The following is a 22,279-nucleotide window of genomic DNA, read 5'->3' on the forward strand; positions in this document are numbered from 1 at the left end:
AAATAACAGGAAAACCATATTTTTTATAAAATATACTTATATAGATTTGTCAAAATACTAATACCTATTAAATGAGCTCCAAAAAGTTGATATCATCAAAATTAAGCAAGTGAACATGATAATAAAACGTACGCCATTTCCACAAAAATTAAATCTTTAATAATCCCTATTAAACATTAAACATTTGGACCGATTTAGAATGCATATTTTAAAAAAATATATTTATATGATTTAAAAAAAAATCAAAATGCTTAAAATTTTCGTAAATTATTTTCTTTTGATAATAACTCCAACAATACTCGACGCACGTAAAAAACGATAGAGAACGAAATTTGAGTTTTTTTTATTAGCAAAGATTTTACTTGTCTTTTTATTTCTGTATGCATCAAAATAATCAAAATAGAAACGTTTAAACCTAAATTTTACTGCGAGAAGAATGTAACTGGAGCACCTATTATCCTAAAAAAATAATGTATTTGAAAGATTAAATGTAATACAGTTTTATAGCTCTTGAAATTACCTATCAAATAGTTGGCTGGGCCTGATATCATAAAAGGACCCCGCACAAACCTTATGGGAAATAGGTCCCAGTGGATTTCGTTCATATTTTGGGAAAATACTCTTTGAAGCACCCTGATAAAAAGTTCTCATGGGCACAACTCAATCGTATGAAGGATTTTCAAGATATAGAGGCCCAAACTCGAAAAATTATAAGATTTACGGGGTATTCCAATTCCGTGAGTTACTGGTTATTTGGCAACATGTAGAAGTTTGGATCAAGGAAAAGTACTAGTAGTCTAGGATTTTTTCCTGGCTATCCAATGGCGATCTTTACTTTGACCTTGACCTTCAACGGACGTCATCTTCTAGAGTTTCGAGGGTTTTCAGCATTCAATTGATATAAACAGATTACTCATGGGTTTTTGGGATCGCTAAACACGAATATGCCATCAGAATTGCCCTCCGAATGACGTGGTGGCCAGGGCCTCTGCAAGGGACGTCATCTTCTAGAGTTTAGATGGTTTTCGGCATTTAATTGATGCAAATGAATTACTGGAGGGTTTTTTGAGGTCGCTAAACACGAATATGCCACCAGAACTGACTCCCGGAGCACCTGGTTTCCAAGGTCAATGAAAGGGGCTAATGGAGTTTCGAGAGTCTTCGGTACTACATTAATGCAAACGGATTAGTTTTAGGTTTTTGGGGTTGCTGAACACGAATACGTGATCAGCACAGACACAGGAGCACCTTATGCCTAAGACATGTTATCTTCTGGAGTTTCGGAGGAATCAAATGGATTACTCTTAGGTTTTTGGGGTTGCCGAACATGCATACATGCATACTACCGAACATGCACTATAGTACGTCATCTTCTGGAGTTTCGAGGTCCTTTATACCGTTTTCAAAGTCAAAAATATTAATTAAATAACTATATTGTGCTCTTCAATTGTTTTAATTATTTATAAAAAACATAAACTCAATTTATATCTGACAATGTTTTTCCTTCATTTATTCTAATATCATTTACTACATTCTATTTTGATAGTGGAATTCATCATTGCCACTAGATACTCCAGAGTCTTTTATCTAAGTCATATTCGTGTTCAGCAACCCCAAAAACACGAGAATAATCCGCTTGCATCAATTTAGTACCGAAAATTCTCGAAACCCCAGAAGATGACGTGCCTTAGGCACCAGGTACACCGGTGTCTGTTCTGATGACGTATTTGTGTTTAGCAGTCCCAAAAACTAATGAGTAATACCCATCTGCATAAATTTAATGCCGAAACCTGTGGAAACTCCAGAAGAAGAGCTGCCTTAGGCACCAGGTGCTCCGTGGATCGGATACGATATCGAATTCACGTTCAGCAGCCCCAAAAACCTGTGAGTAATCAGTTTACATTAATTTAGGACCGAAAGCTCTCGAATCTCCAAAGCATGACGTGCCTTTGGCACCAGCAACTCCGATGTCTGTTCTGATGGGGTATTCGTGTTCAGCAACTCCAAAAATCTATGAGTAATCCGTTTGCATCAATGTAGTACCAAAGACCCTCGAAACTCCAGGAGCCCCTTTCATTGACCTTGGAAACCAGGTGCTCCGGGATTCGGTTTTGGTGGCATATTCGTGTTTAGCGACCTCAAAAAACCCTCCAGTAATTCATTTGCATCAATTAAATACCGAAAACCATCGAAACTCTAGAAGATGACGTCCCTTACAGTGGCCCTGGCCATCACGTCATCCGGAGGTCAATTCTGATGGCATATTCGTGTTTTGCGATCCCAAAAACCCATGAGTAATCTGTATATATCAATTTAATGCCGAAAACCCTCGAAACTCTAGAAGATGACGTCCGTTGAAGGTCAAGGTCAAAGTAAAGATCGCCGTTGGATAGCCAGGAAAAAATCCTAGACTACTAGTACTTTTCCTTGATCCAAACTTCTACATGCTGCCAAATAACCAGTAACTCACGGAATTGGAATACCCCGTAAATCTTATAATTTTTCGAGTTTGGGCCTCTATATCTTGAAAATCCTTCACACGATTGAGTTGTGCCCATGAGAACTTTTTATCAGGATGCTTCAAAGAGTATTTTCCCAAAGTATGAACGAAATCCACTGGGACCTATTTTCCATAAGGTTTGTGCGGGGTCCTTTAACAGAATTATTCCAAAAAAACAAAAATACCATTTTTTTGGAAAAAATTTTGGAGTATAATTTTTGATGCTATTAACTTTTTCTGGAGCTCATTTGATAGGTATTTCTAAGCATTTTGACAAGTATTTAGTAAGTATATGTTATAAAATGCATCGTTTTCCAGTTATTTAAGCTTGGATCCTTAGATTTGAGTATGTACTTGCAGAAAAAATATACATTCAATTACCTATAACTTACTTTAAATTAATATTAAAAGTTTTTGCCAGTACGTAAGGAATTTATTATATTTTTCATTAGCTTCAATTTTGGTAATGAAAACTTTTTTAGTAAAAACTTACAGTTTTTGAGTTATTTATGAAAAATCGCTTAAAGCATGCATTTTTTCACGAAAATTAAAATATTTGATCTTTAATAACTCAAAAAGTATTGATTTATTTTAATAACTTTATATAACAAATTTTGCTTATAATTTTTCCTTGTATCGATTTGTGGAGTTATTTTTAATAAAATAATTTTCACCCCCGAGAAGGGGTAGTATTCACCCTCAGGGTAAAGGCGCAAGGTGGCACCATGCCATTTTTGTTTCTTGAGGTATTCTTTAACCACTTACCAATTTTCGTGAAAATCGATGAAGGTTCACCGAAATTTAAGGCAGTAGTTAATTTTTACCTTCAGTGACTACACTATACACAAGTAATTGCAATTTTATGATAACTTTATATAACAAATTTTGCTTATAATTTGTCCTTTTATCGATTTATGGAGTCATTTTTAATAAAATAATTTTCACCCCCGAGAAAGGGTGGTATCCACCCTCAGAGTAAAGGCGCAAGGTGGCACCATGAGGTATTCTTTAACCATTCACCAATTTTCGTGAAAATCGATTAAGGTTTACCGAAATTGAAGGTAATAGTAGATTTTTACTCTTCAGTGACTGCGCTATACAAAAGTAATTGCATTTAATGATCTACATGAGCGTATTTTGGGAACTCATAAATTATTAAACGATATGTAGTCGCCAAATAATTAGTTTAATTGATTTTAAGTACACCTCTCTTTTACGCCAGGAAGATGGGGTGGTTTTCTTGCAAAGGAGTTGTAGCTCAATACTCGAAATGCGCTTGATTTAAGAGTTTATTCTTAGAATATATAAGCTATACGAATTATATCCGCAATACGATATATTTTAAATTTTCTCAGCATTTTTCTCTTAGTTAAAACTCAAGCCCCACTCCCTTCCCCCACTAAAATATTAAATTCCTGCTCAGTGTAACGAGCTCAAAATTTTTAATTTGCGGAATATGAAAGCTCATAAATAGCTCATAAATCAGCGCTATTTGTTTTTTGCAAGTGGGGGGGGGGCAGCTCAACACGGGTCAATTGGATAGCAGATGCGCAAACAGAAGAAGATGGAAGTATCTGGAGGAGGCCTACGTTCAACAATGGACAAATCAGGGCTGATTGATGATGATTATTTTTAAATAGGTCAAACAGTTAAACCAAAAACTCACCTCCCAGTTAAGGTTGTTTTAGACTTCGTTGTGTTTATCAACCTGGACTGCAGCCGAGGAGAACTAAAAGCATGCAATACAGTAATCAAATTCTACGATTTTAATCTACAAGCTTACATTTTTGTTTTGTTATCTGTTAATTCCGTGCGTGTTGTAGCAGAAGAAGAAGCGGTACTGAAACATGCAAATATATACACTAGCATTCTTACAAAAAATGTATGCTTGGTTGCGCCAACAGATCTTAAGTGTAAGAGGTGCCTTAAGCTTAAATATAAATGTAAAGCCTTAATGCCTGGTTGCACCAACAGATCTTAAGCTCCAGCTTAACCAAACTCAGCTTATATTTTAAGGACTAAGGATTTACATATACATAAGTATATGAAGTATATCGTTTTCCTTTTAAAAATTTTTGTACTTTTTATTGCTAAATAAGTTGAGCTGAACTATACTACGTATATTTATTGTCAAGTAACTTGCATATTGCAGTGTCACAACTAATTTGTAGAGACATTAATGAAATAGTCTGATTTTGATTATAACATTTAATTAGAAAAAGAAACAATAACGACAATAGAACAATTTTTACGGCAACATTGTAACAATTTACTAATATTTCCTCCTCTAGCTCTAATGATTGCCTGCATCCTTCTAGGCATGCTCCGCAGAATATCTTGGATGGTTTCTTGAGGAAGTCGATTCCATTCTTCCTGTGTAGCAATTCTTAATTCTGCAATTGAGTTTGGAGCTGGATTTCTTGCTCGTATACGTCTTTTTAGGATGTCCCATATATGTTCTATGGGATTTGCATCAGGGCTCATTGGTGGCCAGTCTAGAGCCTCAACTCCAACATCCTCAAGATATTGTATGACTGTTCCTGCGGTATGTGCACGGGCATTACCATGCATTAGCACAAAGTTATCATACCCAATAAAGCCGGCATTAGGAAAAACATGCTCTTCAAGGATGTTCCGTATGTACCAGTCAGCATTCATTCGAATATTCACCTCAATAAGCTCCGTACGACTCTTCCAACTAATGCCACCCCATAGCATTATGGAACCGCCACCAAAACTAACATGTTGTACAAGATTACATTCTGCGAAACGTTCTTCAGACCTTCTGTATACTCGATCACGTCTATCTGGCTACCATAATTGTATCTTCGTTTCATCTGTGAAAAGAACTCTTCTCCATTGATGTTCGTTCCAGTTAACGTGGGCTGTTGCAAAATGCAACCTTTGAGTTTTATGCCGTGGTAGAAGAAGTGGAACTCTGGCAGGCCGTTTTGGATTCAAGCCAACCTCTTTAAGTCTTCGAGTCACAGTTTTGGCACTTACATTAACTTGTCTTGTGATCAGTAACTCATTTTTGAGATAAGAAGCTGTAAGTGTATGATTTCGCAAAGATTTAAGTCTTAAATATTGGTCATCTCTTGGCGTTGTACATCTTTTTCGTCTTTGACCAGGTCGCCTTTGGTATTCCCCAGTCTCATTGTATCGCTTTACTACACGAGAAACAGTCGACTGATGGATATTCGCTATCCACGCAATATCTTCTTGTCTGGTACCCTCATTTCTTAAAGTAACAATTCTAGCACACACTACCTCACCTAAATGTGCCATATCAGCAAGAAAACTGCCGAATCGAGTTCAGAAAACTCTCCAACTGACATATTCTAACTAACAATTCAACAAAACAAGAATTGTCAAGTCGCCAAAGCACACTTTCCATACTATGCAATGTTTGTTAATTTGTTACATTATTGCATATTCAGTTATAAAGACTATGTTTAACCATTTATTTATCTCTAATAAATTAAAATACATCAAATAAATAAATAAATAAAATAAATAGATAAATAAATAAATAAAAAAAAATACTTAACATTTCAAAGATAAAAGATAAACAAATAATAACGATTGAAGATAAAATATGCAATATTTTTGTCCATGAGTATATTTAAGCTAAGGCACGTCTGAAACTTAAGATCTGCTGGTGCAATCAGGTATCAAGTATCAGCTGAGCTGGGCTAAGCTGGGCCTTAAGATCTGTTGGTGCAACCAGGCATTAGCTACTGATAAATAAATGCTGATTTATAAGAGATATAAAACACAAGCAGAAATAAAAGTAAGAATAGTTTAATGTTCTGTCTAATTTACTTACAGTTTACTATTTGGATTCTTCTGACTTCCTGGACTCCTCGTAACCGCTTTTCTTTGAGGAACAGCCGTATTATTATTAACCGCATTAAACACTTTAGATTTCACTTCCTTCAAATTTGTTTTGTTCTGTTCGTTTTTACTTATTTTACTCATAACCGCGTCCCATCTACCGGCAGGCTTCTTAACCGTTTTCTTTTCATTATTCTGCTCGTTCGGAGGATCAATCATAGCTTTAACTTTGGATACTACCTCTCTCTTTGGCATTTTATACTTCTTAGCAGCACTGTCATCTTTAGCACCATGTCTTGGAGAAGAAAAACTAGAAGGACTAGATATGCCTGGACTAGGAGCATTTCGTTTCTTTGGGTTGTCTTTGGAAATTGCTTGTTCCGCCTTCTTTTCAGCCGACTTTTCGATGATCTGTTGAATATTGTCTTGGCTGTTTTCAGATATTGTTTTAGAACTTGTGTCTGATGGCGACACATCCGGTACTTCCATGCGAATGAAGTCATCTTCGTTTCTAGTGTTTGTTTCTATATCCGTAAAAATACCACTAGAGTCCATGTTTTCTCGATTATTGACATAAATATCTGCAGCAGCTTGTGGATCTATACCATAAAGTGTACCGTCTATAATTTGGACTCTTCTGTCACCTCTTAAATGATTCTCCTCGTGGTTATCAGCATCACTTTCTGTATAAAAATCTGAATCTGTCATAGGATCAACTCTTCTACATTGTGGTCGAGGCAGTGGTCTCCTAGTTAATGGAGAATTATCAGCACCTCTACTCGCTGGTCTTGACATCTCACCATCTCCTTGATACCCTGTATCTAAACTAGTAATGCTGGTAATGCTATTGATGAAGCTATTCGAAGTCTTTGATTTACTAGGTTCTGTTTTCGGATCGCATTCTACTATAGGAGTTGGATCCAAGGGTAATTCTTCTGGAGATGGAGTTTGTTCCATACGAGTCAAAGCTGATTTTTCAGCATCCAATGGTAGCTCCATGTTAACGGTAGTATCTGTTTTCATTGTTAAATTTGAAAGGACGTGTTCATCTATGACGCCCAGACTGTACTCAGTTAAATTTGTTGGATCCAAAGGTAGCTCTTCCGGAGAGGGAGTTTGTTCCATACGATTTAAAGTCGATTTTTCAACGTCTAATGGTAGTTCCATGTTAACTGTATTTGTTTTCATTGTAAGGTTCCCAAACACCTGTTCATCTATAATACCAAGACTATAATCAGTTAAATTTGGACTCTGTACGTCTTCTTTATTATCTTTAACTTGCGGAACATCTAAATTTAACGGTTTCGTCTTACTCATACTTAAATTTATTAATTTCTCTTCTATTAGACCTAAACTATCATCTCTAGGACTATCAATGTCGAGTTTTCTATTACTATTCGTACTAGAGAAAAAATCGTTAATGTTTTTGTCGTATTCTTCTAAACTTGGTGAACGTATTTGCGAATTTAAAAACTGAGAACACATTTCATCAGGAGTAAGTATTCCTAACGATTCATCAAACTCCAAAGAATCTCTTTTACTACTATCGTCTTCGAAATTCGTGGTAGCATTGAGATCCTGTTTCCCCCCGGATAATCGCAAAATTTTTAACGTGGTATCACCATCCGTTTGTTCCGAAGTTGATGAGTTATATATCCCTATACCGAAGGAGTCTATCGAGCTTCTACTACATTTAAGTTGAGGCAGTGACGAAGGTTTGTCGATATTTTCGTTAAGACTTCTTAAAACTAACGCATCGAGCTTTTGAATCTTTGGATTTGAAGTTCTGCGTCTCTTAACTTCCGAACTAGAGTCTTTTAATAGATTTTCGCAAGCTTTGTCTATCGGGAAGTACTTGGGAATGTCCTCGTTTTTTCTGTTTTTGTTTTCTGATTCTAAAGCAGCAGATTCTGATTTAGGTGAGTCTATTGTGTCATTAGATCTCTTTTTATTAATTTCTATAGGTTTCGGAATGATTAAATTTGTCGTTTGTTGTAGACATTTTTTATCAATGGTAGTGGTGTTATTGAGGTTTTGGTGTAGTTTTTTAGTAGTTTCATGCCTTGAAATATTGAACTTTTTTGCAATTCTTTCCTGTACTAGTTCTTCATGACTAACGGCTCGTTCCAATTCGTGGTTTCTGCCTTGGCGCGCATTAATAAAAAGCATCGAGTACGGTCCTGACGCATTTTCGATAGTTTCACAGTTGGCGTTGACGAGCGAAACTTTGGCCAGTGGCGCCATCAACCCGCGGCGGTCCGGACAAGCGAAGTAGCGAATGCCGTTAACGAAGCCATCGTTCTTACCGGCCGATGTGCTTAGTTCGATTCCGCACCACACTCCCTTGGAGAACTTGACTTCGCCGACGAAACGGAGGATTCCTTCTTTGTCGCCGACGCGTACGCGGTTGCCTATGTTCTTGGCGGTGATTTCGCTGTCGGTGCTGATGGTGCCAGTGGCGGAGACGACGACGGGCTTCGACTCTGCGTGCGGGATCCGCGAACCGAAAGTTGGGATGCGGCTTAACCCAGTCTGTAATAGAAAAAAGGCATATTATTATTATTATTATTATATTGTACAGTAAAATCATTTTTTCTTAATTTCAAAATTTAACTTAAGTATACATTATAATTATCAGGAATATTCTTATGTTCTTAATCTGTTTAAATAATTGTTTTATATAGTGAGGGGCAAAATTATGGAATACATTTTTTCGAAAATGGGTGATTTTGGAAATAAATCCCGAAACAGGTCGAGTTTTTGCTTTTCAATTGTGATTTTTTTGAGGTACTATACTTTATTTTTTAACCAGGAGGAGTAAACTAAAAAGACAGATTCACACCCAAGAAAGTCACTCGAATAATAACCAAATACATCTTTTTTGGTTGATCTAGTCGGCCGGCCCTCAACGGTAATCCATAAATATTATATTAAATTAATACGTCGCTAAAGAGTTCCAAGAACAACTGCTTTTTATATAAAAGCAGACTAACAATCTAAAACTTAAAGGAATAACACAGAAAACACAAAACTCGCCGATATAACTTAATTAACCTATGAAATGTCATGAAAAACAAACTTTAATACACTTTAGAAGACCGAAAATATTCATTTTTTTCAAGAATTTTTTTCTCAGAACCTTTAATAAAAATGAACATAAAACTTTTTATATATTAATATATAACTCTTAGAGAGTACAAAAAATATAACTTTTTTCATTTATGCACATACCCTAATATTGTAGAGGGCGCAAAAGTCGAGGCCTCAAAAAATGATGGCGGACAGTTAATCTCAGGATTAGGATATCTGAAACAAAAAAATCGTACTGCATTTGAAAAAGGAAGGTTTCTTACATGACAATTTACCACAATTTGACCAAAAAATAAATATTTGTTATCCATGAAAAACTGAAGAAAAACCGGCGATTTTTTCATAAAAATTTTTCAAATTTCCGTAAATTCTTTTTTTTGCGGAATTTTTCACTAAAGGTGGTAAATTGTCACGTAAGAAACCTTCCTTTTTCAAATGCCGTGCGATTTTTTTGTTTCAGAGATCCCAATCCTGAGATTAACTGTCCGCCATCGGAACTACTTTTTTTGAGGCCTCTACTTTGGCGCGCTCTACAATATTAGTGTACGTGCATAAATAAAAGAAAAGATATATTTTTGTATTCTCTAAGAGTCAGATAATAATGTGTAAAACGTTTTTTGTTCATTTTTAATAAAGGTTCTGAGAAAAAAATCTTGAAAAAATGCTTATTTTTGGCCGTCTAAAGTGTACTAGTTACCTTTAAATGAGAATATGGGTCGTGTGCTAGCTCATTTGAAAAGTTATTTAATTCTCTATTCAGTAATATAAACATTAACATATTTATTTATACAGAGTGTCCAAAAGAAAAAAAATTTAATTAATTTAATTAACACAAAAATAATAATGTATATTATTATTTATTTACTTCAAAATACATTTTCTTGAGGCCAGAAAACATAAAACATGTTTATTTGACAAATAAACTCAGTGTTCAAGCTGCCATCCACCTGCCACTTGGATGTTTGAACATTTAACTTAAGCGAAAAGCAATGTTTATTTCATACAGAACAAGTAAAAAACTTCGTTTGTACAATGGTATAAAAAGTTTATTGAAAAACTATTAAAAAGTGATCCAAAAGGATTCGCAAAACGTTTTTGATCTAGATCAGATCATCTTCAGTGCGTTCTGTTTAATAGGTAGATGAAACTAGCAACCTTATAAAATAGGTTACATCGAGAAATATGATTTACATGTTGATAAACTGATGTTAGTAAGACTGTAAGTCGATGTTAAGTGATAAAATTTAAGAGTGCTCAAAGGGCAACATGATTCACTGCTCGATAAGAACGTGTGGTTCTTGCCAGTTCAATGGACACAGACCAACCTGGTCCATTGGCCATCATGGCAATCTGTATTTTGCACACTGCTGCTGTGAAAAGATTTGTGGTTGTTGTGATGAACCACGCACGTATATTTTTTAGCCAGGAAATCCTTCGTCTCCCTGGTCCCGTTTTCCTTTTACTTTTTCCTGCTAGATTAGTTGCAGTCCATCTTTCGCTGTTCCTTATGATGTGACCGAGGTATTCGATTTTGGCTGTTTTTATTTTGATTAACAGCTCTTTTTCTTTTTTGCATTCACAACAAAACACAGAACATTAGTAACGGGGCGGTATAAGATATCTTCAAGATTCGACGATAAAGCCACATTTCGAAAGCCTCAATTTTTGCAAGTGACAAATTAAATATACAAGTAATTAAAAGATTAATCAGTAGATATTATTGAAAGAAAGACATTATAAAAAAAGGAAATTTGTAGAAAAAATTCACAAAAATATAATTTTGTACCATTCCTGTTTTTTTTTGTCAAAAAGAAAGCTTAAGCGGAAGAACTTAAACACACGGAAAAATATCTTTTATTTTTGCTATTGTTTATTTATACTATATTAGTTAAGCCTACGAGTATATTCCAATTAAAAAAGCATATTATACATTTATTACTCATAATTATTTACGCAACTGATTCAATAAGGTAATAGTTTTAAATAAAAATTATTCAGTATCAATTAGGTGAGCGTAATGTAATATACACTGTTAGACACAATATCCCGAATCAATTGATATTTGTAATTTTATCGGTAAACAAGTTGTTTTGTGACATTAATTTAGATTGAAAAAACTGTGACTTTCGATCCTTTAGTTTTGTGTACCTAATCTTTTTATCCGTCTGGAGAAGAGGGCATCTAAAACTACAATATATGCAGAAAAACTAATAGTAGGTTCTAATTGAGAATTAAAAGGTATATGGAGGAAAGAACACATTAAAAACTTCTGGAAATATTGTATAGAGAGGAAAAATCCTGAGAGTGGCATTATTTTGATTTAGTGCAGGCACTAACAACAACGGTCACCAAAAGAACAAACGAGTAAGTGGATCAAACACTTCAAAAGATAAAGAAAGAAAAAGCAGTTAAACCAAATGATATTCCTGGGAAAGTGTGCACATCATTAGAAGAGACAGGAGCAAGTTGGATAACAGGTTTATTTACTATAATTGACGAAATTGGACAATTGCCAGACGAATGAAAAAGCAGTATAGTAATACCTGTTTACAATAACAAGGGAGATACTCAACAATGTACAAATTTCAGAGCCTTAAAACTACTTAAATCTACTACTACGTGAAGAAATCGAAATATTCGACAATCAGTTTGGCTTGATGGAAGGCAGATCGACAACAGATGCAATTTTCATTATAAGGTAGTTGGTGGCAAAATTCAGAAATAAAGAAAATAATGTTGATCTTGAGAAAGCATATCGTAGAGTTTCTCGAAAGATTCTGTGGTGAACATGCAATAACAAAAAAGTCCCCAGTGAATAGGTAAAGATTGTGAGAGACCTGTATGAGGGAGTCTCTTCTTCTCCTGGTGCCTATCCGTTACGAATGTTAGCAATCATTCTGGCAATGATAATCTTTTTTGGAGTATTTTGACATTTGATATTTTGTCCATCCATGATATCTTAATGATTCTCCTATATGTTCACATTTCGAACAATACGAGGAAGTAGCAACCAGTATTAGGATAGGGATGTGGGATGTGGGAGAGACATACATTTCATGTTAAAGTAGGATTGTAACAAGGCTCCGTGATTAATCCTTATTTATTCTCATTAATTTTGGATCAGTTAACCGTGAAACTATAGGGTAACATTACCTGGTGCTTAATGTATGCTGATGATGTAGTGTTGCGATTTAAAACAAAAATTGGAACAGTGAAGACAAGCTCTTGAGGAAATGTTTTAAAACTAAGTGGGGCAAAAACTAGTGGATGAAGTGGAAGAAAGCGAGTGATGTATTGTGTGACAGAAAAATTTCAATGAAGATGTGATGTATGGAACTGAAGAGGGTAGTTAAAAAGAAAGAGAAACAACGAATGCATGTGGCGGAAATGAGAATGCTTAGAAAAAATTGAAAATGGGCATATTAGGGAAAGTCTATAGTGGTAGCACCAATTGATGCCAAAACGAGAAAGCATAGGTTAAGATCGTTTGGTCATGTTCAACGTCGAGACGTTAATCACCCAATATGAAGAATTGCTCATCTGTGGGGTCCTGTAAGAAGTAGGAGAGAAAGACCAAAGAAGACCTGGGTGGAGAAACTTAGGCAGGACAGGTCAGTAACAGAGAATTGACATTGGTATGATCCAAGATAGAAACTTATGAAGAAATATAATTAGGAAAGCCGACCTCGCATGGGGATAAAGGCAAAGAGAAAGAATGATTAATGTCATAAAAATTTACCTCTTAATTCTAGTTGTTAGCCATTATTACGTTTGACTCTTTTTAGACGTAGGTTTAAATCGCTTGATTAATAATACTGTTCCAACAAATTAAAACAAACGATCAGGCAGTATAATTCATATTTGCTCGATACAAAAGTTATACCCTATAAAATATAAGTGTTGTGATGTAACATAGTATCATTTTGTAAATTTTCATGTAAGTATTATGTTGAAAATTTCCATTCTAATTATTATAAATCACCTACTTAAGAAGCACAGATATCAAGTTTAATGTCGAGGTGCATAAACTTTATGAAAGTATTAACCTTTATGGGTCTTGGTATTCGCGACAGTGTCTTCGGTAGTTTAGAAAAAAGTTCCAATCGACCGGTGCACCTTGTGCAATGTTGTTTTAATGAGTTTATCAGAGTACAGGCTACACTGTTAAAAGGTAACAGTTCACTTTGATAGATAATTGGTGATGTGTATTTCTGTTCTCTTAACGTGATAAACGTGTCATTCTGACAAGTTTATGATTGTGAAGAATAGCAGCCTGTTTTTAAGTTTATTCAATAGCCAACGTTATATTATAATATATGAAAAAATAATGTAAAGGGTATTAACATTGATATGACCCAAGATAGAATTGTGTGGAGAAATAGAATTATGGAAGCAGACCCCGCATAGGAATAAGGCAAAGAGAATGATGATGATGATGATGAAAAAATGTTTGTCCGATAAAAATGTTGGGCATTTTAACCAGTCCGACACGTAGAACATGTCAAATGACAGGAATTATGTTGGTGATAAATAGCAGACTGATTTTTGCGTGGAGTTTAATGAAAGGTAAAAAAATCAATAATTGGAAGTTCTGTCCGACAAAATGCATGGGAAGTTTTCGTAGTTCGACGTTCGAAACTGGCTATGTCTTACATGTTTCGAATGTCGGACTACGAAAACTTCCCATGAATTTTGTCGGACAGAACTTCTAACTAATTATTTACCTTTTCATTAAACTATCATGCAAAAATGACTACTATTTACCACCAACATAAATCCTATCATTTGACATGTTCTGCGTGTCGGACTGGTTAAACTGCCCAACATATTTGTCGAACAAACATTTTTTCATATATTATATAAGGTTGGCTATTGAATAAACTTAAAAACAGCATCATAAACTTGTCCGGGTGACACGTTTATCATGTTCCACAGTTAAAGATTCCCGTGTTCCAGTGTTCCCATATACTTATCAAAGTTTGTCCGACTAGACGCCCTTAAGCTATTAACAAATTTTCAGCTTGCTATTAATAATCTTTTATTTGGTACGCGGGGTTCAGCACTAGTAAGGGCAACTCTTATCATAGAAAATAAATTTTTACTTTTAGTACATGATCAGAGCCACACTCTGCTCCACTGTGTATACCGGTGTATCTAACTTTTAATCTATGTGAAAAATATCAAGACTTATTTTAGTCTCAATAATATCTAATAGTACCCCAGGCTGTGGGTGAAAAAACGTGATATAATTCAGGAATTTTTGAAACCTATCAGGTGTTGTAAAGGACGATGCCAGGAATAACTTCTACTAAAATGTGACCAAAAATATTGTGAGCTTTTTTTTAATTGCGATTTTCATTTGTTAAATTTGCAATTTTTAAAGATTTTTAATTTTGCAGCTTAGGATATTGATTTTAGAGAAAAATTTTCTGATAGAAAGTTGTAGTAAATTAAAAAACCTACAATTTGAGCTATGGTAAGTTTAATTTCGTTTATTGGTTATTGCAAAACAGCATGCGAAAGGTCCAAAATGGCCGTTTTTTACAATTGCGTTATTTATTGTACAAATAATTTTTTTTATTTTTTAAAGCTTTAAAATGAAGATCTTTCAATTCCAAACATAAAAAAATTGCAAGGCCGGATTAAAGAATTTGTTGCTTAGATATTATAAATTATTTATCCCAAGAGGTCAAATGTCGAAGGCTATAACTTTTTGAAGAAAAATCGTAGAGAGTTGTTGTAACATCCAATCTCCTTCTAAAGAGTTATGCTTTCATATTCTGATGTAAATAAATGCGTAAAACATTTTTAAACCTCTAATTTTTGAGTTTGAAAATAAGGGGACAAATTTCGTTAAAACATTTAGAGCTGAAGCGGCCCAGTACATCCTATGAGTTTTTAACTTACAGATTATTGTTGCTGAAGAGGAAATAAAAAAATAAACAATTTCTACGACCAGCTGAAGCCGAGCTAAATGTTGGGTTTGAAAATAAGGGGGCAAATTTCGTTATAAACATTTAGAGCTGAAGCGGCCCTGTACATCCTATGAGTTTCTAACTTACAGATTATTGTTGCCAAAGACGAAACGAAGATTTATAAAAAAATAAAAAAATTTACAACCAACTGAAGCCGAGATAATTGTTTATTTTTTCTTAAATCGTAGTGCCTTTATTTATAACAATTAAGAAATTATTTACAGTCATTGACTAAAGAAAGACTTATATTATCTTAAAATAAAAATTATGATAAACTATAATTACATTTAATTATTAAAAATTATTTTTAAAATCGGTGCTTTTGCGAGCGGCCGAATTTTGCAAATCGCCCGGCTCGCTTCAAATCCGCGCGCTCGGAATATTATTTCATTCAGAAATGAGATTTCACATATAAAAGTTTATCAAGAAAAACAAATACAGTAGTAAGTAGACTGTATATTATAACGGTAATATTATTAAATTGTTTTCGGTGAAAATTTAATACAAGTTACGTAAAAATTTTCTGAGCGCGCGGATTTGAAGCGAGCCGGGCGATTTGCAAAATTCGGACGCTCGCAAAACCACCGATTTTAAAAATAATGTTTAATAATTAAATGTAACTATATTTTATAACTATTTTTAATTTAAGATGACATAAGTCTTTCTTTAGTCAATGACTGTAAAATATTTTCTTAATTGTTGTAAAGGCACTACGATTTAAGAAAAAAGAAACAATTATCTCGGCTTCAGTTGGTTGTAGAAATTTTTTATTTTTTTATAAATCTTCGTTTCGTCTTCAGCAACAATAATATGTAAGTTAGAAACTCATAGGATGTACAGGGCCGCTTCAGCTCTAAATGTTTATAACGAAAATTGCTCCCTTATTTTTTAAGCCCAGCATTTAGCTCGGCTTCAGTTGGTCGTAGAATTTTTTTATTTTTTTATAAATCTTCGTTTCCGTTTTAGCAACAATAATCTGTAAGTTAAAAACTCATAGGATGTACAGGGCCGCTTCAGCTCTAAATGTTTATAACGAAATTTGCCCCCTTATTTTCAAACCCAAAAATTAGAAGTTTAAAAATGTTTTACACATTTATTTACATCAGAATATGAAAATATAACTCTTTAGAAGGAGATTGGATGTTTCACCAACTCTCTACGATTTTTTTTTCAAAAAGTTATAGCCTTCGACATTTGACCTCTTGGGATAAACAATTTATAATATCTAAGCAACAAATTCGTTAATCCGGCGTTACAATTTTTTTTTATGTTTGGAATTGAAAGGTCCTCATTTTAGAGCTTTAAAAAATAAACAAAAATTATTTGTACAATAAATAACGCAATTGTAAAAAACGGTCATTTTGGACCTTTCGCAGGCTGTGTTGCAATAACCAATAAACGAAATTAAACTTACCATAGCTCAGATTGTAGGTTTTTAAATTTACTACAACTTTCTATTAAAAAGTTTTTCCCTAGAATCAATATCCTAAGCTGCAAAATTAAAAATCTTTAAAAATTGCAAATTTAACAAATGAAAGTCGCAATAACAAAAAAAGCTCACAATATTTTTGGTCACATTTTAGTAGAAGTTATTCCTGGCATCGTCCTTTACAACACCTGATAGGTTTCAAAAATTCCTGAATTATATCCTAAAATCGACCTATTTTTCACCCACAGCCTGGAGTAAAGCAATTACATAATATCTAATAACAATTCTGATATAGACCTGGATCCCTCGTACCAAAAAAAGTTGAATAATAGCAAGCTGAAAATTTGTTAATAGCTTAACGGTGTCTAGTCGAACAAACTTTGATGTACGGGCACACTGGAGCAGGGGAAGTTTTAATTGTGAAACAGGTTAAAAATTTGGAACGTCAGACTACGAAAACGTCCCATGTATTTTGTCGGACAGAACTTCCAATTGATTTGTTACCATTTCATTAAATTCTCATGCAAAAAGCAGACTAGTGTTTATCACCAACTTGGCATTTTAATGAGTGGAACACGAAGAACATGTCGACTGGCAGGAATCATGTTGGTTAGTAATAGCAGTCTAATTTTTGCATGAGAGTTTAATGAAAGGGTAACAAATCAATTGGATGTTCTGTCCGACAAAGTACATGGGACGTTTTCGAAATCGGACGTTCCAAATTTTTAAACTGTTCCACAATTAAAACTTCCCCTGTTCCAGTGTTCCCGTACACCAAAGTTTGTTCGACTAGACACCGTTAAGCTATTAACAAATTTTCAGCTTGCTATTAATCAATTTTTTTTGATACGCGGGATCCAGGTCTAATAGTTTACTACATGTTTTTGAATAATCGACAATGTTAATAGTGTATTAATATTCCCATTATTCATATTTGTGTGGCGCTTTAGCATTACTCGATATGTTAGAGAATCCGCTGGATACGATTATACTATAAATATATTGTATTTTAAAATATCAATGAAAAAATATTGATTTATACAAATATGTATATTGTAAAAATTGTATATACCTTTGTGTGTATATCGTGGACAGAACACGTCACACACAAAGAGGTTCTGAATAAAATTAATAAAGAAATGGAAATCTTAAATACCATCAAAACAAGAAAATTAAAGATATTACACCTGGAGAGAGATATAACTTGCTCCAATTGATTATGCAGGGAAAGAGTCAAGGAAAAAATAAGCATAGGGCGATGCAAAATATCATGGCTGTAAAATCAAACTAGTGTGACTTGATGCACCACTATTTGGGAATAACAATCAACAAGAGTAGGTGCACCGAAAAAGAGATAGAGCAAAGGATCGTGAAAGAAAAAGTGATCAGATGTCTAAACCCGATGCTAAGGTCAAAAAAACTATCTAATCAAAGAAAACATCCCATCTTCAACTCCATCTTTAAAAGTATAGTGCTCTATGGATGCAAACATGGCAACCTTAACCTACTAAATCCCTGGAACGACGCCTACGTGCATTGGAAATGGACTTCTGGAGAAGATCGGCTAGAAAATCAACGCTTGAAAAAATGAAAAATGACCAAATCAAGAATATAATGTGAGTCAAATCAACCATCATAGACGAAATTGAAAGGAGACAACTGATCTGGTACGGTCATGTAGACAGAATGGACGACGACAGGCTGCTAAAACAAATTTTAAAATGGACGTTAAGAGAAAGAAGGAAGAGAGGAAGGCCTAAACAATCCTGGCTAGGCGGCATTCAGAAGGCAATGTCGGAAAGGAATCTTCACCCTGGCGAATGGAACGACCGACGAAACTGGAACCTGAAAACTGGGAACCGGAAGGCGAAGAACGCTATAAATAACCGGGATAATAATAATAAGTATACGACACATTTTTAATAGTGTAAGTTAACTAACTTCCTATGCTTTACCGTCGTAAGACAAGTTAACTTCTCGAACAACGCCAGCTATCTCAATGTATATCGTACGCAACATAAATCTTTGAGTACAAATTATTCCGACAGTTAAGTTATTCGTCCCCAGGAAAAACACGCAAACGACTATTGCCTCTATATCAATCGAACTATTATGAATTTTTAATAAAACGTTATGTCCCTGAGGATGCTTCTTGAATCGAACAGATTAGTTCCATCAAATAGAAACACTATCAAGGAACGAGGAGGTAGCTAAACAATTCCACTAGTCAGAAAACAGGATTACAGTTATAGTACCCGCAATACTATACAACATATTTTCAGCACATAATCTTTAAATAAATATAAATAATAGTTATTTATGATATAAGTGTTAAAAGTACAATTTTAAGGCACGCATGTGAAAGTTTGCAGAATGAGCCAAGCGAATTCTGCAATTCACATGAGTGCCTTAAAAATGTACTTCTTAACACGTATATCATAGAATATTTTTTCTACAAACGTCTTATATATCAACAATTATAATTTATTCATTCTCAATTACAGGACAATACCTACAAAAACTTTTACTTGAACTTGACTGGCATTCCATTTTCATATTTTTCTTGACATTACATCAAAACTGCCTATACTGTCAATACGTAAATCATAACAACTATAGAATAACATCTACTTTTATTGTTGTATATTCTAACAAAATTTTAATAGTTTTTTTCTACAAACGTGTTAAAAATGCAATAATACAGTTTAAATTAAATTTTAAAAAAAGAATGTGTGTGTACTTTGTATGCACGTAAGAAGTTATACTTCTATTATATGATTTCTTAAAAATAAATATACTTTAAACAGTTTGTTTTAATTTTTTTTAAATACCAAACTAATTTTGTGCTTACCGCTTGCAAAAAAATAAAAAAAAAGTATAGGATTGCTCCGGATTCGAACTCAAGACCTCTCGATCTCTGGCCGAATGCTATACCAAATACGCTACGAGGACTGTGTCTGTATCGGTTCGGACGTACCTAATGACAATTCACGGTAACAAACAGACAAGGTGAAGTATAATAAATATACAATAAAATGTTAATACTCATCTTACTCCTGAGGAAGACAAATCCAAAGACACAAAAATTATAATAAATATATTTACTAAAAACACTAATATATTCTTTTCACACCTGTTCTTGCACTGATATATTTATACATAACTTGAAAGATTGCTACTAAACGCCATACTGTCTGTGTGCGCATGCGCTCAGTATTATGAAATTTCACTCTCAATGGCGCCTAAAGAAGTATAACTTCAAAAACCTTTTAAACCACCTTTTTCAAATTGCGCAAGTTGTACTATTAATATTGTTATTAATAAATGAAATATAAATATTTTTGACGTTTCACAATTTGACAATTAACTTTTAACTGCAGTGCCTTAAAATGTTTAAAGCACTAGTGCTTTAAAGTAGCATTTTTAACGCTCCTATGGAGTGCTAAAAATTGCATTTATCTACTCTATGTCATATTATTATAAGTTTTTAGTTTGTGAAAAATGTCATTATAGATAGCAGTGCGTGAAGGGTTTAAAGTGTGCGTGAAGTAAAAATGTATTTTAAATGGGATTTACTTTTTCGCACACTTTCAATGGGGTTTTTGGCACACTTTCATATAATCAAATATCGTTGACTTTTGCGTTGTCATGGTGATGACAATATGAGCAATGACGTACAACAAATATTTTGACAGGTTTGTGGTTTGAAAGTAGTTAGGATTTTTAAATGTCAAAGTTTTAAAAATTGTAGAATAGAAATGAATTTCAGTGACGAAGAGTTGCAGTTTTTTTATTTGTTTATCGTAGATAAAATATTGTATGAAACTGTGCGTGAAGTACTTTTTGGGAACTTACGCGATGTATAGCACTCCCTCAGTTGTCGCTCGTGCTCTAAAAATCGCGTGCGTTCGCAAAAAGCATACTTCACGAACTGTTTCATAACTATTTTAACATGGTTGTAGAAAAAGTTATTTATTGATAATCGTGTAATTTTTATAGCAGTAGATAAAACAACTAAACTATAATTAATACACAATAATAAAAGACGAAGTTGATATTCTGCAATTTACGATATTTTCCCATATTTTCCAATTTTCCATAAATTTTCCCTTTTTGGTTCCCATTCTATTTTATTTTCCGTTATGCAGACGTAATCAACGTATCACGATGTAAGGACTTTTGACGTGTTTTGAGATCCCTTTCAGTGTAAGATAAATTTTGTATCTTTTGTTTTTTTTTTCGCATAATTATTTTTGTATTTTATGGTCCAATTTTTGTTATATTTTTGTATTTATTCTTCTAATTATGGTCCAAATTTTCATCCCTTTCCTCCTATTTATCCTAGTTCCTTATCCTAGAAATTAACTTAGTTCCTCCTCAATTGGAGGTGATCTCTATTCTGGTATAAAAATCACTTGCAATTATAGTATGGAGCCTCCTTTTTTGTCCCAGTTTGGACAAACGCCTCTCTTTATTCAGTTAATCTGATTAACTATCATCTAGATGTTAAGCTAGCTGATGATCTAGATGCAGTCTCTCATCCTAGAAGACAGAACAAGAGGGGTGTTTTCACAATTCGAGGTGAAAACAGGTAGTCTGGGTTATCGAATAAATAAAGAGAAGACGAAATACATGATAGTAACCAAAAACCCAAAACCAAAAGTTAGGCAGAACATAACTATTAATGACCACAACGTCGATGTAGTAAAAGAGTTCACAGATGACAACCACTTAGAAAAAGAGGTCTTAGCAAGGATAGCTGCGTGGAATAGAGTATTATACACTCTATCATCATTATTAAGATTTAAGCTGCTAAAAAGACCATCTAAAATCTAATTTAATTTATAAAACAAGACCGTACATGTCAATTATTCGCTCAGTTGCTACATACGGAAGTGAAACATAGACTCTACATCAGAGAGGAATAAATAAGCTGCTGGTAGGTATGTTAAAGGAAGGTTCTCAGAATGATATGTGGCCGTCAAAGAGATGAATTGGCAGGAAAGTGGCGAAGACCCTGCAATGCTGAATTGGTGACTAAATTGTTAAATATAGTGTTTCTTGAGAGATCAGACGGTAGAAGATCAGTAGGTCGTCCCAGAAAAGGGTGGAAGACGATGTTGAAGCCAGAATATATAGGCTTGGGGTACAACAATGGAAATGGAAGCACAAAATCGTAGAAGATGGAGGGCTATAGTAGATGCGCCAAAGACTCGAGTTGTAAAGACAGTCAAGAAGAAGAAGAACAAGAAGAAGAAGAAGAAGAAGAAGAAGAAGAAACATTTTTTGCAGTCTTCATTTTAAACAGGTTTAAATCGAAATGGATTAACTAAATAGTAAATATTTGGTTCTTGTTACGTAGATATTTAATGCCTGGTTGCACCAACAGATCTTAAGCTTAAGACGTCCCTTAAACTCAGCTTATGAAACATAATATGCGTTACACTT

The 22,279-nt window shown here is 34.1% G+C and overlaps 1 protein-coding gene across 4 annotated transcripts in view; it reads right to left on the reverse strand.

Moving 5' to 3' along the window:
* Positions 1 to 22,279, reverse strand: part of LOC114343874 (uncharacterized) — a 700,122-nt gene that overhangs the window by 442,003 nt on the left and 235,840 nt on the right. For 2 of the 4 annotated variants that reach the window (XM_050644498.1, XM_050644501.1), the window contains exons 2-4: positions 6,330 to 8,869; positions 4,284 to 4,340; positions 4,167 to 4,229 (exon numbers count right to left, since the gene is read on the reverse strand). In XM_050644498.1, the coding sequence (XP_050500455.1) occupies positions 4,167 to 4,229; positions 4,284 to 4,340; positions 6,330 to 8,869 (2,660 nt within the window). The remainder of the gene's footprint in view (positions 1 to 4,166; positions 4,230 to 4,283; positions 4,341 to 6,329; positions 8,870 to 22,279) is intronic. The other 2 variants (XM_050644500.1, XM_050644499.1) reach the window with 1 other exon arrangement.

The sequence above is a fragment of the Diabrotica virgifera genome, chromosome 2 (assembly GCF_917563875.1).
Source record: "Diabrotica virgifera virgifera chromosome 2, PGI_DIABVI_V3a".
Taxonomy (NCBI): Eukaryota; Metazoa; Arthropoda; class Insecta; order Coleoptera; family Chrysomelidae; genus Diabrotica; species Diabrotica virgifera.